This window comes from Prionailurus viverrinus, chromosome E3 (genome assembly GCF_022837055.1).
Source record: "Prionailurus viverrinus isolate Anna chromosome E3, UM_Priviv_1.0, whole genome shotgun sequence".
Taxonomy (NCBI): Eukaryota; Metazoa; Chordata; class Mammalia; order Carnivora; family Felidae; genus Prionailurus; species Prionailurus viverrinus.
This window is the reverse complement of record NC_062576.1, coordinates 32963871-32991716: the sequence shown is the minus strand read 5'-3', so window position 1 is coordinate 32991716 and position 27846 is coordinate 32963871. Positions and strand designations below refer to the sequence as shown.

Here is a 27846-nt window from a genome sequence, read left to right as displayed (position 1 = left end):
CATTATGGTGGATTTAGCTGGGCCCTAAATCCAATGACAGGTATCCTTTTAAGAGTTAGGCAGAAGATTTGAGACACGAAGAGAAGATGATGGGACCATTGAGGCAGAGATTTTAGTGATTCGGCCACAAGGTCACAAGTAAAGGAATGCTAACAGTTTCCAGAAACTTCAAGAGGCAAGGAGTGACTCTCCCCTAGAGCCTCTGGAGGGACCACGACTCAGCCAACACCTTGATTTTGGACTTCCGGCCCCCAGAACTGTGAGAGACTAAGGCTCTGTTGTTTTAAGCTCCTTAGTTTTATGGTACCACTTAGGCAGCTCTAGGAAATGAACCCTACATGGACTCATAGACCACTAGGAATGGGGCAGAAACCTGGAGCCACACAGACAAGGCTTCAGAGTGATGCTAGCCAGCAAGAACTGCGCATATCTGGGAGGCTACATGGTCATCTGAACAACGGAGATAATAATGCTTATCATCCCAGGGTCAGTGTTTCATTTGTTTTTATGGCTTTATTGGGAGGTAATTCACATACCGGACAATTAACCCATTTAAAATGCACAATTCGCAGGCGCCTGGGTGGCTCAGTGAGTTAAGCGTCAAACTGTTGATTTTGGCACAGGTTTCAGGGTTGTGGGATTGAGCCCTGCATCGGGCTCTGCACTGGAAGCGGAGCCTGCTTGGGATTCTCTCTCTCTCCCTCTCCCTCTCCCTCTGCCCCTCCCACACTCACAGGTGCTTTCTCTCTCAAAAAAAAATCTAAAAAAATAAAATGCACAATTCGGTGATCTTTTTAGTATATTCACACAGTTGTGTAACCATCCCCACAGTCAGCTAAAGAACATTTTTGGCATCCCCCTGAAAGAAACCCTACCCTCATGGTCAGTTGCTCCCCAATTTTCTCCACAACTCTCTCCTAATCCTAGCCAACCACAAATCTACTTATCTGTAAATATTTGGCTATTCTGTACATTTCAGATAAATGGGAGTATACAATAAATGGCTCTTTGTGTCTGACTTCTTTCACTTAGTATAATGTTTTCAAGTTTCATTCATGTTGTAGCATGTATCAGTACTTTATTCTTTTTTTATGGCTGAATGGTATTCCATTGTATGGATTTATCACATTTTTTAATTCATTCATTGGTAGATATTTGAATTGTTTCCATATTTGGGCTATTATGAGTTATGCATTTATGAACTTTCATATACAAGTTTTTATGTGGACATGTCCAGGGTATTTGGAAGATTGAATTGAAGTAATATCTAAGGTATCTGATACGCCCTTCACCAAACGAAGATTCTTAGAATCTGCCTCAACAGATTAGGAATTTTCAATTTACATATTAGGAAACTGAGGCACAGAAAGGAGCAGAGACTTGCTCAAGGTCACCCAGGGCAGTAGAGCATAACACTTAATTGCATATCCTTGCATCAGACTGTCCAGAACAAAATTCCAGTGCACCTTGGACTTGGGTCATCTTATGTAAGTCACTTCACCTCTCTGAGCCTGTTTATTCATCTGGAAAATGAGGATAGTAATAGCGTCTACCTCATATGGTTGTTGATGTGAGAATTGAATGTGCTAGCCCATGTGTCTGGCATATGGTAGGCGGTCTACAAATCTCAACTGTTGTCACTCATGGTAGTGCCATCTGTGGAACCTAAGACTCCTGGCTCCCAGGTGTAAGATGCCTTGAATCTAAATTTCCCCAGGCACATTTCCTGCATCATGGGCATCTTCCCAGAGTGACCATAAGTTCCTCAGAGGAAGGAAATATAGCTTCCTCTTTCCACTGCCCTGAGCACGTAAGAGGTGACGAATGAGCACCTTTGCTCACTTTCGTTGGCTCTCCCAAGCCCTGGCCCTTACCGAGTGACCCAGCTAGGAACTGTGGTAGGTTAACTGTCCACACCTTTCCAACACTCCATGCGATGACTGAACGTGTCTTCCTTTCAGGCAGTGGGCAGTGTGCCGCCATGGAGTTGGGGCCTCTAGAAGGCGGCTACCTGGAGCTTCTCAACAGCAATGCTGACCCCCTGCAGCTCTACCACCTCTATGACCAGATGGACCCGGCTAGAGAAGAGATTGAGCTCTGCTCAGGTGGGCTTTCCTCCCTTTGGCCCCTCCCAAGTCCTTCCTCACCCCCTCAGCCTGCAATGGACACAGTTAGCCGGCAGGGGACGTTCTGGCTGCTGAGCTCTGGTCAGCACCACGGACAGCTCCAAACCCCCGGGCTCCCTCCCGGCCCCTCCCCGCCTCTCCTTCCATCCCCACCAGCCCTCTCTCCTGCTTCATCCAAGGGACTTTCCTACTTCATCCAAGGGACTTTTCCCTCCAGAACCCGACATGGACACCATCAACTGCGAGCAGTTCAGCAGACTGTTGTGTGACATGGAAGGTGATGAAGAGACCAGGGAGGCTTATGCCAATATCGGTGAGGAAGCGTTCTGAACCCAGAAAAAGGCCAGTCGAGGGGAAGAGTTCCTTTTTCTCTTTTGTTAACCTCGTCCATTCACCAAGAGCCGCAACAGGCCCCTCCCTCATAAATCAGGGCCAGGGGGATGCAGACCAAGGGCTAGAAAACAGAGACTCCAGGGAAGAAGGGAGATGGAGAACAGTAAGGGAAATCGACCCCTTCGCTAGTAACTATCAGGCAAACCGGATCTCACCTTTACATCCTCTGCCTCTGTATCTGTACCTTTTTTTAATGTTTATTTATTTATTTTGAGAGAGAGAGGGAGGGAGCAGAGAGAGGGCAGAGGGAGAGAGAGAGAATCCCAAGCAGGCTCTGTACTGCCAGCGCAGAGCCCAGTGCGGGGCTCGAACCCACAAAATGTGAGATCGTGACCTGAGCCGAAACCAAGAGTCAGGCGCTTAATCGACGGAGCCACCCAGGCGCCCCTCTATACCCTTTTATATTTCTTGCCCTGCTTTCCTTCCTTCACAGTCCTTACCATGCTCTGCCCCCTTTCTCCCCAGCTCTTAAGCCAAACTACTCTAGTATTTGTCGTATCTACCATCTGGGGGGTCCTTGTTACGTGCTGACACTGTGTGTGTGTTACTGCATTGAATCCTCACAGCGAAGGAAGTAGACAGCATTAGTATCTCCACCTTACAAATGAGGAAACTGAAATTTAAAGAGGCGAAGCCGTGTACCCAAGGCTGCAGTAGAGATAGTGATGGGCAGATGTGAGATTTGAACCTAGGTCTTTCTCATTTCAAAGTCTTTATTTTTAGCCACAAAAAGGAAAGTGTCTAGGGTGGGGAGGTTCTCTAAGGCTTAAGCTGAGAGGCTGATTTGCAGCTTTAAAAAGAGCTCTGCTTTCCGATAAGGGCAGAACTCTTTGGAGAGAGGTGTTGCTGCTGTTTTTGTTTTTGTTTTTTGTTTTTGTTTTGGTTTGTGTGTGTGTGTGTGTGTGTGTGTGTGTGGAGGGGAGTAGGGTAAAGTCTCCCTCCTCAGCAAGATCACCACTATCTCATACAGAGGCTTTGTTGAATTAGAAAAAGGTGTCCCTTCTTCGGAGGATGTGGCCTCCATTTGTCCTCTTGATGCTGGGCACCCGGGTACAGTGAACAACCTGCACAACTGTTCTTAGCGGCCCTTTTCCTGGCAACCCAAGAACCACAACGCTGAGCAGGTCTGTGCTCAGCATGAATGTGGCCAGTCTTCCCCCAGTGCACAGTTAATCCAGTAGCACACAAAGCAGCAAATGGAGAGGAGTGGTAACTGTATGTGTCTCAAAAATTACAGAACTGAGAAGTCTGCCCGCTTCCTTTCCGTCCTGGGAACTTACTTGAGGAAGCAGAAGTGTTTGGTGCTGAGGGCATTCATATTTCTTCACAACTGGAGGCACTGATGAGGGATTTGAGCATTTCTTAGGATTTAGGGGCTTTTCTGCTCAAGAGCATCTTCCCAGGAAGTTGAAGCGGCCAAAGCCAGGGAAGCAGAAGCTTCATCCAAGTCCGTCCCTCGAGTCTGTGGGCTTTCTCTGTGCTTCTAGAAGGCCATGCCCTGGCCTGAGCATGCAGTCATCTAAGCATCTTGGCATAGGTCTAGAAGAAGGCTTCCCGAGGTGCATAATGGGTATACTAATCACCTAATCACACCTGCCTCGTGGGATGTCTGAGGATTGGATGAGCTGCTTGGTGTAAAGTGTTTAGAAAAGGATTTTGCAAAGAGCACCTACAGTATGCTGGCTACCTGCGCTTGATGCCTTAACTCGGAGGTAGAGCCTCTAATTCAGACCACCCGTCCCTGGATTGTAGGCATCGGGTGTTCTCATCACGCAGATGAGGAAATGGAGTCCCCGAGAGGTTAAGCGATTGGCTCAACAGCTAACGGGGCTAATGGGGGTGGAGCTGAATTTAAACTCAAAACCCTGTGACAACCGTACTATACTGCACTGTACTACTTTATGGCAATAGGGGACTTTTCACGGGTGCGTATCATCCCTTCAGTGGGATTCAGAGCCCGGGAAGGTTCCGTGTCCCTTCGTTCGTGTGATCGTTCATTCTGCAAACAGTGTGTGTGCCAAGCCCGGGGGGCCACCGTTCCTTGGTGCCTGCCCCAAGGTCTGGCAGACAAGGCATTCAGAGAACTCATTGACCGACTGCCCTTTTCCCGATCTTGGCAGCGGAACTGGACCAGTACGTGTTCCAGGACTCACAACTGGAGGGTCTGAGCAAAGGCATTTTCAGTAAGTTGGGGGATTCTTGGTTCAGCCTGCGTCTCTTTCCTCCTTGTTCCTTGGGGAGCGTCGTAACACCTGACGGTCACCCTCTGAAGGGTGGTCAGATCCCGCCCCGATATAGGGACAGTGAAGGCTCACCTTGGACGCCCACTGACCGTATGTTGGTGTCTTGGGTTTTTCTCCAAAGTCGAGCATATAGGATTGGAAGAAATGATCGGCGAGAGTGTGGAGACGCTGGAGGAAAAGAAAAGTCAGAAAAGATGTAAGTAGGCCCCTCGCTCATCTGCCCTCAGCCTGCCTGACTCCTGGCCGTGCCTTGGCTCCAGAGCCCGCTGTGGCTCCCGGCTGCTTCCCGTGTCAAGTCCTGTCTGCTCTGCTGGGTTTGGATGTTCCACCCACCGCTCCCCTCATGCTCCTCCCTGGTGACCCTGTGGTTGAGGGAGGTGTCTTCAAACACAGGTTCCGGAGTCAGCAAGAACTGGGATTGAATCTCCATCTGCTGTTTATGGTCTGTGTGGCCTTCAGCAAAGTGCCTGCACCTCTCTGAGCCTCCTGCTCAGTCTCCAGGCCTCCTTAACGTGTCCTCACCTGGCAGTCAACACGGGCTTTTCCATGCAAACCGGATCATTTTGCTGTCCTGCTAACCCTCCAATGGCCACAAAATACATACACAAGGCCTATACAGTTTGGCCCTTCCCACCTCTCGAAAATTCCCACGAGCTAGTACACCCAGCCACGCTGGCTTCCTTCCGTTCCTGTAACGCACATACGCTTCCCAGCCTCAGGGCCCCCCGAATTTACTGTTCAGCCTGGAATGCCCTTTCCCCAGGTCTTCCCAAGCGGGCTCCTTTGCATTCTTTAGGTCTTGGCTAACCGGTCACCTCCTCCTGGAGGCCTGCTTTGACTCCCCTTCCACAGGGATCGCCTCACTCATTCTTACTTTGTGTCCCCCCTCGCCCCTTAGCGCTTGCCACAATCTGGACTTATTGTATGTATTGCCTTTTAGACTAGTCCCCTGCTCTGAGGACAGGGGCCTTGTCTTCCTTACTCGTTACTGCATCCCAGGAATCTAACACAGTGCCTGCAGTAGCCCGTCACTAAATGTCCCCTGACCGCAAATATCTGTAAAATGGGCGTAACAGTTGATTGGGTACTTCCAGTGCCCTGGACCTTCTGTCAGACTCATACCTATTTCTTCATTTTTGAACAGGTAGAGCAGGGGCAGGCTAGAGAAATGCTGTAGAAACTCAGAAGGTGCCAAGAATATTCAGTGAAAACCAATCTCCCTCCCACCCCTGTCCCCCAGCTCCTCAGTTTCCCCGCCTGAAAACAACCCATGTTCCCACTTTCCTTTTTACCCTGTTAGAAACATTCTGTTTGTCTTGGGGGCACCTGGGAGGTTCGGTTGGTGGAGCACCCAACTCTTGGTTTTGGCTCAGGTCATGATCTCGCGGTTCTTGGGTTTGAGCCCCGCGTTGGTCTCTGTGCTGGCCGTGCTTGGGACTCCCTCTCTCTCTGCCTCTCCGCCTGCTCACTCTCTCTGCGTCTTCCTCAAAATAAACAATAAACATAAAAGAAGGAAATATTCTATTTGTCTATCAGCCAACTCTTTAAAAAAAATTTTTCCCACACACATCATCACAGTTTTACTAAATGCCGTGCTGCACGTTCATTTAACGTGTCTGGGAGGTCAGTTCTGTGTCCCTGGTGGTTGTGCCTCTGGAAAGTTCCTCTTGCTTGCTGGCTTTTTTTTTTTTAATTTGATAAATATTTTCCCCGGCATTTTATCGTGATCTTTTTCAACATACAGTAAGGGTGAAAGAATCGTGTTGCCAACAACCACGTATGCACCACGAACATCCTACAGTTGATGTTTGGCTCTATTTGCCCTAACACGTCTCTATCCATCTGTCCGTCTTTATCCACCCACTCATCCATTCATTTGATTCTGGGGACATTCTTCTCGTTCTTTTTTAGGGCTGTGTGGAATGTCCCTGGGTGGGTGAACAATGATTTGTTTCATCAGCCCCTTGCTGAGGGACGCATAGGGTTTTCCTCCCTTGGTGTGCTGGGGCTGGATGTTTACCTTGTGGGTTTCCAGTGTGCTCCTGCAAGGTAGGGATCCCCACCCCCGTTGCACAGATGAGCGATCAAAGGCTCACAGAGGCCACGTTGCAAAGACATAAAGCTAGGAAGGGACCCAAAGGGACATACAGCTAGGAAGGGACACTGGCCTTCTGCCAGTGCCTTATTTCCCTGGGTGCCGCAAGCTGTGGTTTGGGCAGGGGCGCCTGAGTGGCTCAGTCGGCTCAACATCTGACTCTTGATCTCGGCTCAGGTCATGATCCTAGGGTCATGGGATCGAGCCCCATGTTGGGCTCCGTGCCGAGTATAGAGGCTGCTTGAGATTCTCTCTCTCTCTTACTCTCTCTCTAAGAAAGGTGGGGTTTGGGCAAGGCCGTACGGGCTGCTGGGGTTCATGAGCCGCTCATGGCTTGGGCCACACCTTCCTTGGGGGAAGTTAACCATGATGTTCTCTCTGCAGCCTTCCCAGAGGAGCTGCCCATGGACTCGAAGCACAGGAAGCTGGGTGAGCCGCGTGGGGGGTGCCCAGGCAGACTTTGAGGCAGGAAAGCCAGGGCCTCTTTAGGTGCAGGTAGAAACTGGCAGTTGAAAGCCAAGGCTCAGAGAGGTGAAGTCACTTGTCCGAGATCACAAGTCAGTGAGAGGCGGGGTTGGGATTCAGACCAAGATCGTGATTCCATAGCTGCTGCTCTGCAGTTTCAGGGCTGCTCGGAGATTCAGCCTCTCCCCCGACACCCCCTCTTCTCAATTCTGAGTCAGAGCTGAGACCCTGCCCCCTGCCTTGCTCCGCTGCCCCTTCAGGCCACACTGGTCCTTTTAGAGTACAGGGTCACCTAGAGTCAGCTGGTCACTCAGCACCCTCTGGCCTCCTGAGAGCCCCCGTGCCTCAGTGAGCCTCCCCCCCAGGCCCGCGCCTTCTCCCACCCAGTTGTTATTGCAAAGGTGGGGAGCCCACCCCCTGAGCGGGGACGGAGTGAGGCAACAGCTGATAGTTGAATGGAGGAAGCCTAGTCCCGGCCCTCAGAAAGTTCTAATTCTGATAGGACTTCCTTCCTCACAGCTGAGCCCCTCGCTGTGCCCATGGTGACTGGCACTTTCCTGGTGGGGTCCGTGAGTGACTCCTCAGCTCTGCCCTGCCTGTCACCCCCTGCTGTGTTCAACAAGGAGCCAGCATCCAGCCAGAGGTGGCTGGAGGAGACCATCCTGATGCCTGGTAGGTTAGGAACTTGGAGGGGGGGGTAGGCTTCACCCCTGGGGGTGTCTGAAGAGTGGTCAAGGCAGGGGCGGCCGGGGACAGGACCCCCACCCCGTCCATGTCACCCGCTTCCATCCCAGCCAGTCCCATCCTCTGGGTTCCCATCAGCTCAGCCCGGGCCGGAGAATGTGCCTTGGGAGGAGACACATCCCTGGGAGACATAGCAGGGACTGGTCAGCTATGAACTAAGCACCTTCCCTGTGCCCGGCCACTCCGCTAGGTGTTGGGGACACTGCCATGGGCAAGACAGACACAGCTGCCGCTCTGGGGGACATCAGAGCCCTTTAGAAAGGGAGTCAGGTGGCAATCAAATAATCACAAAAACAGGAAGACGGACACAGGTGCTCCAGAGGATCCCACCTCACCGCCTTTGTCTCTCACAGTGCCCCCTTCCAGTTCCTTGCTGAGCTGCCTGAGCCTTTCTGCTGGACACATCCAGATCGTCCCCACTCTGCCCCAGGGGCTCTGGCAAATCTCAGGGGCTGGCACAGGGGTATCTGGTATGGTCATCTATCAAGGTGAGTGTTCGAGGCCTGGTCCCCCCACCCCTCTCCCTGCTGCCTGACTACTCCCTGATCCCGTCCTCCCCAACCTTAGGCAGTAGGCAGCTGTAGCCTAGCACCTTCTCGTGAACCTCCCCATAACGCCCTCCTCTGACCCCATTTCCCACAAATCAAAGGAGAAGAGCAGAGCTCCCCAAGGTGGTCTGGGTGAATGACCCGTCCAGTGCCTATGGCCTTCCAAGTGTCATTTCCCCCCACTAAGGCTGGGTTTTGCCTTTCTTTCTTTCTTTTTCTTTCTTTCTTTTTCTTTCTTTCTTTCTCTTTCTTTCTTTCTTTCTTTCTTTCATTAATATTTATTTTGAGAGAGAGAGAGCGTGATCTTTTCTTTCATTAATGTTTATTTATTTTGAGAGAGAGCGTGAGCAGGGGAGGGGCAGAGACAGAGAGAGAGAGAATCCCAAGCAGGCTCCACCCTGTCAGCGCAGAGCCCAATGTGGGGCTCGAACTCACGAAACCATGAGATCGTGACCCGAGCCGAAACTAATCGTCGGATGCTTAACCAACCGAACCACCTGGGCACCCCGCTTTTTTTTTTCCTTTTTATTAAACTTTATTCCATTTTACAATCACAACCTCAATATGTGCTCGTTCACAAGCCAAACGATAAGAGATGCTTACCAGAGTTGCTGGGGCTGTCCCTCGCTGTCTTTTGCAGTGTGGTGAACAGCGGTGTGCCTCCTTGCACAGCTTTGTCGGAACTGCCTCATTTCTGATCCGCAGGACGGTCCCTGCTCACCTACCACGCTGAGTTGTCCTGGGGAAGGCTCGTGTGGGCTCTCGGGGACATGAGAGTGGGTGGAGCCGGAGGGGGGGTGGGGAACTTGCACCCAATTCAAGAGCATCCTTTAGAGGTTATATGCCAGTTGTTGTGTGATGTGCTGGGACCCCAGGAGGTAGGGAACATCCCTGACATCCAGGAACGTGAACCCTGACCACAGTGCAGGAGGAGTGTTAGAAGGACCCTTGCCCTAAGCTCCCTATGAGCTGACTGTGTCCGTTTCACAGATGGGGAAATCACGTCTCACTGAGCTAGATGTAACCCCGGAGGCCCTTTCTCAGTCCTGTCCTGAAATTGTCTTCTTTTGGAAGTTCCCCTGTCTCCTCCCCAGACTTTCCAAGCCACACAGCCTGATGGGGATGGGGATGGGGATGACCCGAGTGGGTTCCTGGGTGGGTACCTGGCTCTTCTGACCCTTCCCTTGGTCCCGATGTAGGTGAGGTGCCCCAGGCCAGCCAGGTGCTTCCTTCCAGCAGCCCCGCCATACATAGCCTCCCCAAATCCCCAGAACGGCCCGGCTCCACCAGCCCCTTTGCCCCGTCTGCCGCTGACCTCCCCGGAATGCCGGAACCAGCTCTGACCTCCCGTGCAGATGTGACAGGTAAGGACGCTTGGGGCCCGGGAGAGTCACAGGAAGCAGGACTGAGGCGCTGGGGGAAGGATTCGCCCCAGTCAGGTCCGTGAGCTGAGCTTACCCACAGAGACAAGCAGGCTGCATTTATGGATAAAACGTGGCAGGGAGCATCTCCAGGGAATGGGGGGCATGGGAGGGTGTGCGAGGAGTGTCGCAGCCTTTAGCTAATTGCCCCCCCGCAGAAAAGCAGCCCCAGCGTGGCCAGATCTTCTGAATTGTCAGCAGAGTCTGCAAACCTCGATTTTTCCATAGCTATTGTGAGTTTTACAACTTTGGTGAAATTTTTAACAGTGCAGCTGGCCCAGAAAGGTGTCTTTGGGTAGGATACAACCTTAGGTCACCACCTTATGACCTTTGTCTGGGGGACACTCCTCCCCTGTCCGTTCTGCCTTTGGGACGCTGAGGGGACATGCCCCCCTGGAAGATGGGGCAGTCCCAGGGCACGCCCCTTACCCTAACTTTTTCATCTTCAGAGGAGCAGATGTCCCCTACCCGATCCCCGGCAGCTCACGAGGTCTCCGGCCAGCTCCCAAAATGGCCTGGTGAGTGCTGGCTGACTCTCTGTGCCCCGGGGCGGGGGGACCCCACTTCCCTCATTCACTCAGCCTGTCTTTGTTGGCTTGCTCATCTGATTCTGCCCCACCCCTCTTGTTTTCCAGGCTGAGGGCATGAATGAGGGGAGAGTGGTAATTGGGTCAGTGGGCGAAGGAAGGAGCCGACACTGGGGAGGGGACTGATGGAAGGTGGGATGGGGGAATGGCCCAGTGCCTATGTCTTATGCCGTCCCGCGTACCCTCCCAAGCACGGTAGACAGATCGAATCACGCACGCCGTGAACAATCCTAAGGTTGTCCCCGCTTTGCACGTGAGGAGCGACCGGGGCCATCCCCCCGAGACGTAGCGGGGTCCGTAACAGGCTCAAGGTCGCGCGAATTAGCGGTAGAGCTGGGGTTTGAACCAGATACGCGGATTCCACTGTCTTAACCCTTAACCCCGCCCCCCTGCCCTGTGGCCTTCCTGTCGCGAGCGAGCAAGAGCAGAAGGGGGTTAGTGAGTAAATGCACAGGTGGATGGATAAACGAGGGAGAAGACGAGCGAATGAATGATGGGTGCGGAAGTGAACGGACGGACAGATGTCTGGGTAACTGAATGAAGCAGTAACAAAGCAGGCAGTGGGTGAAGAAGCTGGTGACGGTCAGGCAGGCCCCTGGGCTGTCCTCGTGGTGGCCGCCCCTGCCACCGGCACCCTCGCCGCCCAACACACACGCACCCTTGGGTCTTCGCAGAGCGGGTGGAGAAGTTCTGCAGCACCCTTCGGGACATGTACCAGGCTGAGCCCGCAGGCCCGGAAGGCATCCTGGTGGAGGTGGAGCTGGTGAGGGCGCGGCTGGAAAGGAGCAGCAGCAAAAGCCAGGAGAGGGAGCTGGCCACCCCGGACTGGGCAGAGCGGCAGCCGGCCCGCGGGGGCCTGGCCGAGGTGCTGCTGGCGGGGGGTGACCGCCGGCGGCCGCGGGAGACGCAGGTGATCGCTGTGCTGGGTAAAGCGGGGCAGGGGAAGAGTCGCTGGGCCCGGGAAGCGAGCCGGGCCTGGGCCCGCGGCCAGCTGCCCCAGTACGACTTCGTCTTCTACCTCCCCTGCCACTGTTTGGACCGTGGGGGGGACACCTACCGCCTGCAGGATCTGCTGTTCTCCCTGGGCCCCCGGCCGCTGCCGGTGGACGATGAGGTCTTCAGCTACGTCTGGAGGAGGCCCGACCGGGTTCTGCTCATCCTGGATGCCTCCGAGGGCCTCGAAGGCCAAGACGGCCTCCTGCACAGCGCGTGTGGACCCGTGTGCACAGAGCCCCACTCCGTCCGGGGACTGCTGGCGGGCCTCTTCCAGCGTAAGCTGCTGCGGGGCTGCACCCTGCTGCTCACGGCCCGGCCCCGGGGCCGCCTGGCCCAGAGCCTGAGCAAGGCCGACGCTCTGTTCGAGGTGGCCGGCTTCTCAGCCGAGCAGGCCAAGACCTACCTGACACGCTACTTGGAGCGCGCAGGGGCGACCGAGCGCCAAGAGAGAGCCCTGGAACTCCTCCAGGGTCAGCCTTTCCTCCTCAGCCACTGCCACAGCCCCACTTTGTGCCGGGCCGTGTGCCAGCTGTCCGAGGCCCTCCTGGAGCTGGGGGGCGAGACGGAGCTGCCCTCCACGCTCACGGGACTCTACGTGGGCCTGCTCGGCCCTGCCGCCCGCGACAGCCCCCCGGGGGCCCTGGCGGGACTGGCCAGGCTGGCCTGGGAGCTGGGCCGCAGACGCCGGGGCACCTTGCTGGAGAGCCAGTTCCCGTCGGCGGAGGCGAGGGCCTGGGCCGTGGCCAAGGGCTTGGTGCAGCCCGCCCCAGGGGCCGCGGCGGTGGGGCTGGCCTTCTCCAGCTTCCTTCTGCAGTGCTTCCTGGGGGCCGTGTGGCTGGCCCTGAGCAGCGACATCAAGGACAAGGAGCTGCCGCAGTATTTGGCGTTGACCCCGAGGAAGAAGAGGCCCTACGACAACTGGCTGGAGGGCGTGCCGCGGTTCCTGGCGGGGCTGGTTTTCCAGCCGCACGCCGACTGCCTCGGGGCCCTGGCGGGGCCTGCCGCGGCCACCCTGAAGGACAGGAAGCAGAAAGTGCTCACCAGGTACCTGAAGCGGCTGCAGCCGGGGACGCTGCGGGCCGGACAGCTGCTGGAGCTGCTGCACTGCACCCGTGAGACTTTGGACGCTGGGCTCTGGCAGCACGTGGTGCAGGGGCTCCCCGCCCGCCTCTCCTTCGTGGGCACCCGGCTCACGCCTCCCCACACCTATGTCCTGGGCAGCGCCTTGGAGGCGGCGGGCCGAGACTTCTCCCTGGACCTCTGCAGCACTGGCATTGACCCCCCTGGACTGGGGAGCCTCGTGGGACTCAGCTGCGTCACCCATTTCAGGTGGGGGCAGGGGCCGAGGGAGGGGGCTTCCGCTTATGGTCTTGGGGCTGTGCCCAGTGCTGGCTCTGCGGGGCGTCACTTCCTATGTACCGTAGCCGGGCAGGGGCAGGGGCAGGGGCAGAGGCAGGGGCAGGGGCAGGGGTGATTCCTTCCATTTTTTTAAGATGAGGAAGTCAAGGCTCAGAGAGGGATAGCAGCTCTCCCCAGGTCACACAGCGAGGGAAGAGCAGCCTCTTCCACCACTATTTGGAGGCCTGTCACGTGCCAGGCACGGGGCCACATTTAGAATCCAAGACTGATCTGGGCTGAAATTCATTTTCTTCTCGCTGTCCCCTAATCAAGCCACAATTTTGTCATGGGGAGATCGAGGCCACAGCCACCCCTTGGCCTTCCCCCACCTCCATTCTCTCCTTTTCCATTCTGCTTTCTATTCAAGAACTGACATCTGACCATACTCTACGTAGCCCTTTGATCCCTTAACTTGGCTCATTTAAATCCTTCAGGGATGTGTTTGATCACTTCAGCCTAATCTACAGAGAATCTCTCTCACCAGCCGCCTAAACATACATTACCCAAGCCGTAAGGTCCTAAACCACTGTAGTGGTTCCACCAAGATTTTAGCACGGGGCTTCCTGGTAGCCAAAGCAAAAAGGGAAACAAAACCACTGGGAGAGTTGAGAAAAGGGAGGAATCAATAAGAGCTGGAGTGGTCTTGGGGGGCTTCCTGCAGTAGGGATGCAATTGAGGAACAGAAAGTATCTGAATGGGTAGGAGGTCCCTTCATGGAGCTGCCCCTCCGTTATGGTCTAGCCCGGTCCTTGTGCCTGGGTCTGAGGCCTTTCCTCCACAGGGCTGCGCTGAGTGACATGGTGGGGCTGTGGGAGTCTCTACAGCAGCGTGGGGAGGCCAAGCTGCTCCGGGCGGTGGAGGAGAAGTTCACCATCGAGCCTTTCAAGGCCAAGTCCGTGAAGGATGTGGAAGATCTGGGCAACCTCGTGCAGATCCAGAGGTGAGGAGGAAGAGGCATGAGAAGCGGCTCAGAACATGCAGGTTGAGGACAGACAGGACCCAATATTAACTTGGCCGTTAGTGTTCCTCCTCTCCTTTGGGACATCCTGTGCCCTCCTCCAGGCAGTGGCCACCCCTCCCCCGCTGGGCGGAGCCTCCAGGACCGATCACGCTGTGTGCCATCCAAAACTTGCCACCACGAACCCCATTCGTTCTCAGCCAAAGCCAGCGAGAGATTCCCTGCTTAGAGTTAAGGAAATGCCTTCTCCTTCTGGTAACAGAAGTGATATCGATGGCCACCTTTCAAGGCAGCCGGGGCCCAGATCCTTCCCATTTTATGGATGACAGAGCTCTAAGGTCCAGGGGGCAGAGGAAACTTGAGGACAGAACAACGTTTTCTCATTCTGCCCTCATCCATTGTTTGAGCACCTACTACGTGCTGTCTGGGCTGGGTATTGTTGAGTGCTTACCCAGAGGCTCTTTTCCATGAAGCCTGCAGTAATCCTTCCTAATGTCCTGGTCTGAGGTTTTTTGTTTTTTTTTTTTTTTTTAATGTTTATTTTTTTGAGAGAGAGAGAGAGAAAAGCAGAGAGAGAGGGAGACAGGATCTGAAGCAAGCTCTGTGCTGACAGCAGAGAGCCCGATGCCGGGCTGGAACTTACGAACCGTGAGGTCATGATCTGAGCGGAAGTCGGCCACTTAACCGCCTCAGCCACCCAGGCGTCCCCTCTGAGGTGTCTCTAACAGGACCACAACAGTCGCGAGGAAGGCAGACCTTCTGGGGAATCTGGGGACACGGGGGCAGGCATCTTGCGATACTTAGGGGCTCAGTGACAGGCGAGGAGCCTGCTCCCCGTTAACATTGCCCGCCCGTTCTCTCCAGGACAAGAAGTTCTTCAGAAGATACGGCTGGAGAACTCCCTGCGGTCCGGGATCTAAAGAAGCTAGAGTTCGCGTAAGCAAAGGAGTGAATCGTCTCGGGTCCCCACGAGGCGTCTCATCTAGCATTAGCTGGGCCTGTGCCACCCGGATGGAGATGGGTCCCCCAGATCATTCTTAGCCTCTGGCCTCGCCCCTCTGGACACTAGATCCAGCATCTGGGGCCTGGCCGGTCAAGGCTGGGGCTGCAGTTTCTCGGGTGTGAAGCTACATGGCCCGTTTACCGCTGAACGTCCTTCTTCCCGTTCATTCACTGGGCAGATATACTCAACTGACCCAGGCTACTGTCCTCGGTGAGGCTGCAGTCTAGTGTAAATAGACAATTATGACCTCCTGCGGTCAGTGGCAGTGACTCAGGGGCTGGGAGTACAGATTTGAGGGGAAGGTCACAGGGGACTTTGCAGAGAAGGTGACTGAAGGGTTGAAGCTTGAGGACGGAGGAGGAATGAGCCAGGCGGGGAGGCCATGCAGAATGCAGGCATGGTTACTCTCTCCCCATTGTACAGATGAAGACACTGAGGCCTGGAGGGTGTCAACTCTCCGGAGTTACAGAAGTCAGGTCAGTCGGGCTCTTGCCCCAACAGAGGAAGAAGCTAAATTCGTGGCGATCCTGGTTAGGGATCTAAAAGTCACCTCTAATGATTAGGAAGAAATTATTAAACGCCTACAGTGTCCTCAACGCATTTCGTAGGTGATCCGGGAGCTAGTCACTATCTTCCCCCGTTTTGCAGATGAGGAAACTGAGGCCTAGCGAGGTTAAGCGACTTGCCCAAGGCCCCCCGCTGGTCCCCCGCAAGCAGCCTGCCCCTCGTGGTCTCTGCTCCCCCGTGCCCCAGAAAAAGCCAAGCATTTCTTGTTTTGAACAGAGACAAGGTGCCACGTTTGTGCAGAGACAACAATGTTGCTGAAAAGAGGAAATATATGAAAACAATCACCAAGGGCCCCTTCTGGCTTTGAAGTATTTTCAGCATAAAAAGCCCCTAGTTTGAGGCCGAAACTGTGTTCTGGGGAACAAGAGTTGTGAAGTGGAACGGCCCAGAACCAGGAGACTAGCCACCTGGAGGCCAGAAGCCACGAGAAAGTTCTGAGGAAGGAAGGAAGGAAGGAAAGACCTATTTCGGGTGTGTGACGGGCAGCCGCGGTGCCACATAGCACGCAGGCCCCATCTGCCTGGAGATGAGGCTGTGGGCTCTGCTGGGGGAGAGGGTTCTTCCCGGATTCGGCCCCCATCTGCTTCCCCACCCGTCAGTTTCCCGGGCCGCCTTCCCTGCTCACTCCATTCCGGCCCTATGAGTCTCCTGGGTGGCTTCCAACCCCGCTAGGCACCAACCGGCCTCTGGGCCTTTGCACGGCCTGTGTCTTCTGCGCACAATGCTCTTCCCCAGGTATCTGCACGCCCCACGCCCAGACTTTCTCACTTCCTTCTGGTTTCCACTGAGCGAGGCCATTTCACTCCCATGTGTCAAAGTACGATTTCACCCTCCTCACTGCCATACTTTTCTCTGTATTACTTATTGTCTCCCGCACCAGACAATTTACCGATTTCTTCATCCGTCTTGCCCCCCGGACCCCACCCCAGACTGTCATCTCCATGAGGGCCAGGATTTCTGTCTGTTACACGTCTGTAGACACGGAATCGACATTCGATGCGTGAATTCTGTGATCCTTCCGACAAGCTCTTGAGATGGGGGCTGAATCTGAGGACACAGAGACGGAGGTGAAGGGAGTTGCCCACAAGGCCCCACGGGAGCCAAGTGGTATCGCCCGTAGTTCAAATCAGAATTTGGACTCCTCCCGCCTCGTGACCTTTTAGTGAGGCTGGCGGTTCCCAGACTGAGATTTCAGTTACCATCTTTTCATCATTATCAAAGGTGTTCGTTCAAACAAGCAAAAGTTTTTCTGTAGGAAAGGGCATTTTATGACATTTCAGAATCAAAGACCGGTCTTCACATTGGGGACGCTTAACCTTGTATTTTAAGAGCAGGACAAAACAGCCCTCTGGTGTCTTTATTTTTCTCATTCCCTGGAGGTCAGGCGTGGATGTCGATCCAGGCTGTGAGACCTTGTGTGGATTAGGTAACCTCTCTGTGCCTCGGTTTCCCCATCTGTAAAACGGGGTTAAGAAGCGCCCTCAGCTCAGAGTCCTTGTGCGGGTGAGATGAAATCTAATCTGAGCGAAGGATCCAGCATGTGCCTGGCACGTAATAAGTGCTCCATAAACAGTTTTGTTAGTAAAATGTAATGGCAAATAAGTAAGCCGTGTTTTTTCAAGACTGGTGGGTTGTCAGGCCAGAATGTGGGAACCACGTCCGCAGGCCAGGAGCCCAGCTGGCCTCTTGGGGCCTGGGGGCGCTTTGGAACAAAAGGGATTGGGTGGCATCTGGTGGGGGTCAGGGGAGGGAAGGCCCTAGGGAGGCAGGAAGGGGAAGAGACCTCTGTGCCTGCCTTCTGTGCTGTTTCCAGCCTACCCTGGGGCCAAATTAAGGTGCTATGGCTGTTCCAGGCTCTTACGTCTGCTCTTTGCCTCCTAGGCTGGGCCCCGTCTCAGGCCCCCAGGCTTTTCCCAAGCTGGTGAGGATCCTCGAGGCCTTTTCCTCCCTTCAGCATCTGGAGTGAGTATGGACCCGGGTACCTTCCCTGCGACCTCTGGTTTCAATAACCCCAAACCCTGGCCCTGAGGAAGGTGTGCAAAGAAAGTCTTTCTGTATCTGGCCCTTCCTCCCTCTCTCCTGCTGCCTCCTCAGTACGGCTGGTAGGAATGGCCTGAGGCCCCCACCACAGGGAAGCTATGGATGAGAATCCCCAGTAACAAAACAGTGGAATCCTTTCGTGACCTTTGAGACTCTTCTGTCCTGGATCTCACGTGCTGTTCCCACCTTCCCCATGGGGAGGCGGGGTCGGGGAGCACAATCCCCTTGCACGATGGTGATCCCAAGAGGTTAAGGCAGCTGTCAAAGCTCAGGAGGCCTCCAGGGGTGAAGGAGGGCGGGGGGGGGGGGGGAGGAATGATTCAGTTCCCTGGAGAGTCAGAACCTTGTCCCCTTGTTGGCCAGCTGGCGCCCCTGGGGGACGAAGACCGGCTCTCAAAAGTTTGCCTGTGGCGTGTCCAAGGTGGGGGGTGGTGGGCATGGGAGGGGGCTGCTGGTCAGCTGGCCTCCAGGCTCCCGGCTGACGGCTCCTCCCTCTGATGCCACCTGCAGCCTGGACTCTCTGAGCGAGAACAAGATTGGCGACGAGGGTGTCGAGCAGCTGTCGGCCACCTTCCCGCGGCTCAAGGCCCTGGAGACCCTCAAGTGAGTGCCGGGGCTGCCCCTCCTGCGGCATTTGGCTTTCGTTTTCTTTCGTGTCCACCCAGCCATGCAGTCATTCACTTGCTCCCTGATGCAGTCACGCGTGCGCTCGAGCATCGTGCTAATTTAATCAGCAAATGCACGGGGCGCCTGGGTGGCTCAGTCGGTTAAGCGTCCGACTTCAGCTCATGTTCTTACAGTTCATGAGTTTGAGCCCCGCGTCAGGCTCTGTGCTGACAGCTCAGAGCCTGGAGCCTGCTTCAGATTCTGTGTGTGTGTGTGTGTGTGTGTGTGTGTGTCTGCTCCTCCCCCACTTATGCTCTCTCTCTCTCTCAAAAATAAATAAACATTAAAAAAAAAGATTTTAATCAGCAAATGCTCCAGGAGCGCCTACTCTGTGCCTGTGCAGGCACCACTGGAGGGCCTGGAGACCCAGCTTCCCAGCTTTAAACAAAACAATGCCCCTGACCTCAGGGATCTCCTAGTAAACAAGTGAGCACACAAATAAATCTATAATTATGAAGTGCACAGTGATGAACATAATTAACACGTAGGGAGAGAAAATGACAGGGAGGAGGGGGCTGGTGAAGGAGGAAAAACAGACTAGGATTTGTCACCAAAACACTACCAAAATAGCAGACGTTTATTTTTTTTAATGTTTATTAGAGAGACAGAGAGAGAGGGTGTGGGGGAGGAGCAGAGAGAGGTGAGGGCACAGAGGATCCGAAGCAGGCTCCACACGAACAGCAGAGAGCCTGACGTGGGGCTCGGACTCACCAACCATGAGATCATGACCTGAGCTGAAGCCGGATGCTTAACAGACTGCGCCATCCAGGCACCCCATAAATATTTATGAAAAAAACAAACAAACTGTCCTGGGTTTCGGGAAGTGGATGGATACAGTGTAGGAGAATCTACATGGTCGTTTATTGAAACTGTCATCAAAGTCTATGCACGCTCCGCCTCATAATCAGGACCCAGGACAGCCGCAGGATTCACTATGGGATTTCCTTGAATGCAGGGACACTGAGGCGTCCCGTCTAATTTATAGCATTCTAGGTAACACTGTGGGGAAGCTGGCTCTCCCTCTCTCCCTGCCCGCCCCCTACCTCCTTCCTTCCCTCCCTGTCCTACCTTTCATTCCTGTCATCTTTTCCCCACTTACATACCGAGCACCTATCATGTACTTTGCACCGATGTGGGCACAAGGATACAGTCAGGAACAAAACAGATCTGGCAGTAAACAATACGAATACTTATTCACTTACAGTGTGGAGCTGTGGGCCGAAGGGTGAAGGGGGATGGTATCCAATCCTAGAACAGGTGTGTGTGTGGGGGCGGGGGGGAGTGTGATCTCTTTCTCGTTGGTTCTCACCCTCGCCTCCCACTCAGCCACAGGACAGAACAGTATCTCTTTATTAAGAGCACGCATTACCCACAGCGCCATTCACAGCCTGTTCCCCACGACCGTCCTCGAGGCAGAATGGCACGTGTTTGCTGCTCCGGGCCACCCTGTGAGGAGGAAGCGAGAGTTCCCTGGCTCTACCCCGGGGTGGGTGGGCACAAGTTTGGTGCTAAGCCCTTGCTGTCCCGTCCCCGCAGCTTGTCCCAGAACAACATCACTGACGTGGGCGCCTGCAAGCTCGCCGAGGCCCTGCCCTCGCTGGCTGCGTCCCTCCTCAGGCTCAGGTGAGTGGGCACCCCCTCTCCCCCATCGACCAGGCGCTGAGCTGGTGGGCTGGGGGAGGGCTGAGAGCCCCGCTCTGTGCAGGTGCAAAGCCCAGCACCGGGGCCAGAGGCAGTTCCTGCAGACTGTTGCGTGGCTGATGTACCACCATCGTGGTAGGTGGTGGGGGGGGGTTGACCGAAAATCCAGTATGAGCACAGGCCCCTGCAGCTGGGCCATGCCACGACGCCCCCCCCGCCAACGAGAGGATAGCAGGTCCTGGGAAAAGAGCACCTGGCAAACTAGACAAATTGCTTACTCATGCGAGACTGTTGGCTCCTTTGGAAAACGGGTACTATCCCAGTGGCCTATGGAAAGGGCTTGGTTCAGTGCCTGGCTGTGGTGCACCATAAATACTGGTCCTCTTTCCCCAGGGGAGGGCAGGACTGAGCCTTTGCCCAGGGTGCCGGTTTCTAGAAGGCAGCCTTGGCTGGCTCTAGTTGCTCACACAGTGCCTGCACCGCCACCTTCTGGTGGGCCTTGGCATAGCACCTCTTGCTCTATGATTACTTCCTGCCTGGCTCCCTGATGGTCCCAGGACAGATTGGGGGGTGGGGGAGCTTGGACCAGAGCCCCAGTCATTCAGCTCCGTCTCTCTCCTCTCTCCCCAGGCTGGGAGGAGTTTCCTGCTCCTTCCTCAGCCCTCACCACCCGCCTAAGACAGCCAGAGTCCTGTTTCCAAGGGAGATGGTATCTGGTTCATCTAGTTATTGACACATCCATTTTTTATCCTTCCAGCCAGGGTTGCCATGTGCAGCTGTGTGGGTCGTATATTGTGCAACTTGCAGTCTATGGGATTGGCACTTCCTAGAGTTGTGCAGGGCATGTAACTGCCTCTAATATCAACCATGGGTCAGAACTTGTGCTAGGAACTGGAGATACGGCTATGAACAAAACAGATACGGTTCTTGCCTTCAGGCCTAATAAATTCATGCATTATATTATTCATGCATAATAAATTCATGCATTATTCATGCATAATAAATAAGTAAGCATAGGCACAAATATTTTAAACTAGCGCTCATGCTGGGAAGGAAACAAACAAGGGCCCAAGCGGGTACAATGGAAGTAGTGAATTCACCCAGGAGGTCAGGAGCCCCTTCCCTTTCTGTGGGAGTCGCTCAGGGACAAGCATTCCGGGACGAGGTAACAGAAGATGCAAAGGCCTTGAGGTGGGAAAGAGTTCGAGTCTTTGCCAGAAGGGCCACTGTGGCTGGCTCCCGGGAATGAGGGACACAGGGTGGGACATGAGGTGGGAGAGGTAGGGGAGGTCAGATTGAGCAGGGAGGCCCTCGTAGGTCAGGAGGGGGCTTTTGGTGGGGCATATCGGGGCAATCTCTGATCTGCCACTTTAAAAGACCTCATCCTTTATGCAATCTAAGATGCCATCCACTGTAAGACCCCATTAAGAGGACAACACGCTGCTAATTAAACATTCATTATCAGACACATCCTGATCTCAACGATCTTCAAATATGAACCTGCATATCTTGGCATCAGTGAAATATGGGAAGAATCCTCTGTCCTTGGGCAGACGGGGAACCTCCTGGGTCCTACGACCCACCCCAGGAAGAAACTGCAAAGCCTTGACCTGTTTCCTCCCCTCGGTACCGGCCAACCTGTGACATCAGGGGGACGCTGGAGCTTAGCCTGAATCCACTTTGCTGCAGTATAGACCTGCTGCTTTTTACATGCAGCTTGGCAGTATGGCCCTGAGGCTGAGTCATGGCCAAGTTGTGGCCTTGAAGTGAGGACCAAGGCAGACCTGGCTTGTTAAAAAGACGGTTGTTGATGAGGGTACAGCTTATCGCACCAGTGACACCCATCATGTTATTTACCAGCTGGGGATACGCCGCAGAAACCCGAGCTGGCCCTGAGTGTTTCTCTCCCCTACTATCTCCACAGCTGGTCACACCATCCACGGTCACTCATATAATCCTGAGCCCACGCCCCCTCCCCAGCCCCAGACGTAGTAATAACCACAGCTAGTATTAAGTTCATTCCACATGCCCGTCCTATTCTGGGTATTGTGCCATCGATAACTCATTTATTCCTCCCCACAATTACTCATGCCCATTTTATGGAGGAGCAAGTTGAGTCATAGAGGAGTTAAGTCATTTGCCAAAGGTCACACAGGCAGCAAACCCCGAGGCTGGGATTTGAACCTGTGAAGTCTCAGCCAGGAAGCTACTTCGGCCAAAGTCCCGTTGCTTCCCTGGGCTCACTGTGTGACCCCAGAGGAGCAGCCTCCGCTCTCGGGGCCTCAGTTTGCCCCTCCGTAAAATGGGGCCGGAATCCAGCTGGGTGTGGATCCCCCTGGGTCCTGACCTCCCGGCACCCCCGGCCCCTGCCCCGACCTCTGTTTTGGCAGCTTATATAATAACTGCATCTGTGACATGGGAGCCGAGAGCCTGGCACACGTGCTTCCAGACATGGGGTCCCTCCGGGTGCTCGAGTGAGTATGCCCAGGGGCAGTGGGTGGCCGGGGTCTGGGGCTTGCGGGGGCAGGGCTGCGGGCTCTCCTGCTGGCACCCTGGGAAGGGCGGGGCTGAGGTCTGGTTGCTGAGAGCGTGGTGGCCTGGGGCTGGATAGCCCCGAGTGGGGGCCAGACCCTAGGATGGGTGTCTCTCCCCAGTGTCCAGTATAACAAGTTCACAGCCGCCGGGGCCCAGCAGCTGGCCGCCAGCCTGAGAAAGTGCCCTCACGTGGAGACGCTGGCGTAAGTATCAGCCCGCGGCGGGCAGAGGGCCGCCAGCCCTCCTGTGAGCCCTGAGCTCAAATCCCACTGTGGCCCTCGCCAGTGTGGCGCCTGGCCTCAGTTTCTTTGTCTATAAAATGGGAGCGAGAACAATGCTTACCCCCAAGCAGTTCTTTGAGGTTTAAAATAATCTAGGTGTATAAAGCACTCGGAACAGCGGCTGGTACCTGAAAATGGCCAACGCATTAGGGTGAACGCTATGAAGGCACTTGTTTTCTATTATTTTGGACCCGGAAAATGTGGCAGTTTGGTTCCAACTTATGTATTGTTTTGTCCCAACGATGTCTGATGTCCAGTGTCGGGACTTTATGCTGTTCCAAGGCGCTTCCAGTACAGAATCACTCCTATCTTCCAAGGTAGATCTTAAGAGACCCACTTTACAGACGAGGAGAACGAGGCACAGAGAGGCTCACTAACCTTTTTGAGGTCGCACAGCCAAGTCATTGGCAGAACCAGGTCTAAAGAAAGGGGCCTCAGGGTGGTTGGAGGGAATTGAGGGCTTGCACTGGGGACTCCGGGCCCCCGTCTCTGCTCTAACCCGGCCCCTGCATGCCATGCCCATCGCAGGATGTGGACGCCCACCATCCCGTTTGGCGTCCACGAGCACCTACAGCAGCTGGATTCGCGGATCAGCCTGAAGTGATCTCCGCGATGCCCGGGACGAGGTGACTGAGGTGGGCTTGGACGGGGAGAGCCGCGGGGTCGGCTGCTGGGGTCAGTGTGATGTGAAGTCCGAGTCCGTAAAAAGCGGGCGGGGGCGGCGGGTGGGAGCTGGACCGTGTGGCATCTGGGGCGTCCCCCTGCGATCGGTGGAGGTGACTTTAAAGGCTTTGGGGACTCGGGCTCTGGGCGTCCTCCCTGTGGCCAGGCGTGGGAGGTGGGGGCAGGGCGTGGGGGTGGCTGTCCACGGCCCACAGCCCTTAGCTTTGAGAAGAGTTTCTAGAGGTCCCCAAGCCACCCTGCTGTTTGAGCCTGCTGGCTGTTCTGCGGTGTCCTCATAGGCATTTGCTCTACAGGTTTCTGTGCAATGATGGTCCCCTCACTTCCGCGCTCCCCCAACCTGTGATGTCTCCCTCCTCCATCATCTCCACCTCATCCCGTCTTTTGTATTAAACTTTTTTTTTTTTTTTTTTGAGCGAGAGAGAGATAGGCCGTGAGCCGGGGAGGGACAGAGAGAGAGAGAGAGGGAGACACAGAATCTGAACCAGGCTCCAGGCTCCAAGCCGTCAGCACAGAGCCTGACACGGGGTTTGAACTCACAAACTGTGAGATGGTGACCTGAGCCGAAGTCGGACGCTTAACCGACTGAGCCACCCAGGCGCCAACCCCCATCCTGACAGCACTCCATCCTGGGTCAAGCTGCCCCGTCTAAAGCTTTCTGACCTACCCCTTCTCCTGGCCTCTCACAGCATGTTCTCTGAGGACGCCGACCACGCTGGACCTTGAACTGGTTGTTTGTGGACGCGGTGCTTCTTGGGCCATCGCCCGTGAGCCTCAGCATCCTGGCGCCCGGCCCTACCGGCTCAGGGCCGGCCCCCACCCAGCTCTGGGAAGGCCTTTGGCCTGCTCTGCGGACGGACCCAGGCCCGGCTGCAGGCTCCTGCGGGGCCCAGGTCGATGCCGGCCCCAACGGACGGGTGCACGACCGGTGGTGACGTAGGCCACCAGGGGCCCTGAGGCATCCCACAGGACGCTCCTGGCAGCCGTGGCCGGGCCGGAGTGAGGGATTGAGGCGGCCACATCTCTGCCTCCCCAGGTCCCTGTCCGCCTGGGGAGAAGTCACTTCTCTGCACTGCTCTCCTAACAAGGATGCCGGGTGCTCTCAGGACACGGGCGGCTGGCCCCACCTGCCGATTTCCCTGTGACAGGCGGGGAGTCTGTGGCAGCTGCTGTCCGTCTCCAGGACTCACTGTTTTGCACTAACTTTGTCGAGGTCGAAGCTCCGCCCGGCCAGACACACTGGACTTGAGCCGGAAAGAGCTGACCGTGCCCTAACGGTGGGGGGAGGGGAGTGGGCCGGAACCACACCTGCCTCTCGGCCTTCACTTCTTGGGTCATTTTTTCACTACAGTATAAAGGGCCCGCATGTCCACGGCTGGAGTTTCTACCACGATCGCCGTTGTGGGGGGTGCCCGCTGTTCGGTTATCTAAATGCATCGCAAACTACCCCAAAATGCAGTGGGTTAAAACAACACACACGTTTACTCTGCTCACACGCCTGTTATGTGCGCTGTGCTGGGGGGGGGGGGGGGGGGGGGGGGGTTGGTGCACAACTCGTCTCCGCCCCACTCAGTGTCAGCTGGGGCAGCTTGAAGGCTGGGGCTGGCATCATTTGAAGGCCTGGTCACTCCGTGCTGACTGGGGGTCGGGGGGCTAGGGTCTTGGTTCCTCTAAGGAACTGCCAGAGGAGAACCTTTCCACGTGGGCTGCTTTGGACTTCTTCCTAGCACCGTGGCTGTGCTGAAGGGCGATCACCCAAAACCGAAGAGAGAGACAGGGACAGGAACCATGGACCACAGAGAGAAGCATCCTTTTTATAACCCAGACTTGGGAGTCACAAAGCATCACCGCCTCCTTATTCTTTGCTCGGTAGGACAGGGGCCAGGGTTCTACAGCCCCCCACTCCTCACAGCACCCCCAGCAGAGACCACGTTGGCCCCAAGTCCTGTCTATTTGGAAAGGATCTTTCTATGGCATCCTGAGCTTTGGTGGACAGTTTGTTATTTGGGGATCAGTAAGTTGAAGCACCATAAGCCTTGCAGAGGGGATGTTTTCCTCTGCTCTATGCTGGGAGCTGTTCCTCAGTCAAGCTGCAATCCTGCCCTGGCCGAGGTGAGCCTGGAAGGGACCAGAAGCTTTGCCATCTGCACAGAGCGCTGCCAGCTCGGCTCTTGTTGTTGCTTTTTTGCTGGAGCATGACCCACTTGGTCAGAAGTCCTGATTCAGGAGAAGTCTGCTTTCTCCTGGTGGCAGGGGGAGCTGTCTGTTCGGCTATAGTTGCACCAGCGCTGATGCCTGGGTCCCAACTCTCTGTTTCCCAAAGTTGGGGGGCAGGAGTTAGGAGGGTCAGAGGGATTCGGTCCTTGCAAAGAGGTGGAGGCCTTTTTTCTCGGTCAAGCTGCAAAGGACACCAGGCGTTGTGACCCAGGTTTTTTTGTTTGTTTGTTTTTGAGAGAGAGGGTGCGAGTGGGGGAGGGACACAGAGAGAGGAGGACAAAGGATCCGATGCCGGCTCTGCGCTGACAGCAGGAAGCCCGATGCGGGGTTTGAACTCACGAACTGCGGGATCATGACCTGAGCCAAAGTCAGATGCTCAACCGACTGAGCCACCCCGCTGCCCCCAGGGTTGGGTTTTAAATAGCTGGGGCATCATTCCTCAGGGGATCCCGGATTTGGAGATTGCATGCCATCCATGGGCTCCCGTTTGTATAGCTACAGGGGTGAGCACTGAGCCACCCCCCCACACCCCAGTGCAGGCCTCTGCTGGCACCCCTCAGCCGGGTGGGGGGGGGCACCATCATACCCACTGCTTTCGGTCTGTTCAGAGATGACACATTCCCATCAGAGGCCGTGATTATTCGTAGTTCGGACTCTTGAATGATAGCTGCCATTTATTAAATGAGCTGATACATGTAAAGTGCTTATCACCGTGCAAGGGATATAATAAGTGTTCGATAAATATCGGTAATGATCACTTTGTGCCAATACTGTGTGAAACCCTTCCTGCTCAAAGGGACCACGGTCTAGGGCCAGCAGCACAGACCCCCAGAGCTAGACTGCTTGGGCTCAGCGCCCAGCTCACCACTTGTGCAGATTCCTTCTCTGTGCCTCAGTCTCATCATATGAAAAGTGGGCATAGTTACAGTATCCCCTTCATGGAGGTTATGCAGAGATCCAGGGAGCTAATATGCTGACAAGAGCTGGCATACAGCTCAATACTTGTTAGCTGTCCCTATTACATAGGAATATGTTTTCTTCCTGCGTCTGCCTGGAATGTTCTTCCTGGCCCTTGGGACAACTTCTGACCCTGTAGGACTCCGTTTAAAGGACAGCAGCTCCTTAGGAAGGTCTACCAGACCACCCTATTGAATAGATGCCCCTCACTCCCACTCTCCAAATTGGTCTGTCGTTTCTTTTTCATGTTTATTTGTTGTGTTGTCTGCTTTTGTTCTGGGATGTGGGCTTCAGTAGGGCCGGTCACCTGTCTGCTTTGTTCATTGCTCTGTCCTCTGCACCCAGCAAGGTGCCTGAACATAGTAAGTGCTCAGTAAATGTTTGTGGAATGAATAATCCTCACCACTTTGCTTTCTTTCCTTTTTTCATTCCACAAACATCTGCTGAGGGCACGGTAGCATACTCAATAGAATGCTCAAGGTGCCTGCTCTGGGAAGTCATGTATTTTAGTCAATTTAAAAAAACTCCCCAGGTAGGGCTGTCTGGCGTGATTGGGCGGTCTGTGCACTGCACAAAGGCACCTGGACAAGGGGGCACATGGGGGCTGCGAACCAGTGTGGGCTCTGCTTGCCAAGCTGTGAGTCCTGATACGGAGCCATGTGAGCCCAGTGGGGACCTTGGTAATCAGCACCAAGTCACGTTATGAGGTACGTAAATTACTGTCCCCATTTCTCAGAAGCGGCTTGCCTAAGGCCACACCCCTGTAGAGGAGGGAGTCAGGAGGCAAACCTGCCTTCCGCTTTCCTTGGGGGAGTGGGTGTCCACAGGCATGGGCACAGCATGCTGGAATCGCTCCCAGACCGCCACTCGCTGGGTGGGAGAAGGGGCCGGGGCATCTGTCTGGAGTCATGCTGTGTGTTGATGGCCTGATTCCACGTCTACTGCATCTTTTAAACAAATCCTGAGCTTTCCCCTCCGGTCTCTCGCCCCATGAAAGCATCTCCCTTCGCAGGCTCACGTCTCTCCTTGGGTCTCTCAAATATGTCCTGGTCGCCTTCCCTGGCGCCCTTTCTCAGCACAGGGAGACAGGGGGCGCTGTAGCTGCCTTTTCCCTGAAGATCTGCGGGCGGCCTGACCCCCCCTCACCTGTGTCCCCACCCACCCAACGCACCAATCCTTGTACCTTGCTTCACACGGTGTGCACGTGATGGTGTCTCCTTCCCTCCCCGCGCTCGCTCGGTCCATCATCCCTAGCACCAAGTCTCTGGGTGCGTCTCTGGGATC

General features: G+C 55.0%; 1 protein-coding gene across 18 annotated transcripts in view; it reads left to right on the top strand.

Annotated features, from left to right (window-relative positions):
• Positions 1–26373, top strand: part of CIITA (class II major histocompatibility complex transactivator) — a 47328-nt gene extending 20955 nt beyond the window's left edge. For 4 of the 18 annotated variants that reach the window (XM_047837530.1, XM_047837535.1, XM_047837539.1 and 1 more), the window contains exons 2-20: positions 1962–2105; positions 2344–2439; positions 4640–4702; positions 4884–4958; positions 7242–7286; positions 7842–7994; positions 8420–8554; positions 9814–9978; positions 10485–10553; positions 11297–12947; positions 13798–13956; positions 14839–14910; positions 17426–17506; positions 18095–18187; positions 19787–19873; positions 22282–22365; positions 22546–22629; positions 23236–23342; positions 24078–26373. In XM_047837530.1, coding sequence (XP_047693486.1) covers positions 1962–2105; positions 2344–2439; positions 4640–4702; positions 4884–4958; positions 7242–7286; positions 7842–7994; positions 8420–8554; positions 9814–9978; positions 10485–10553; positions 11297–12947; positions 13798–13956; positions 14839–14910; positions 17426–17506; positions 18095–18187; positions 19787–19873; positions 22282–22365; positions 22546–22629; positions 23236–23311 — 3332 coding nt within the window. In that variant the 3' untranslated portion in view covers positions 23312–23342; positions 24078–26373. The other 14 variants (XR_007147635.1, XR_007147634.1, XR_007147637.1 and 11 more) reach the window with 14 other exon arrangements.
• Positions 26374–27846: the final 1473 nt, after the last annotated feature.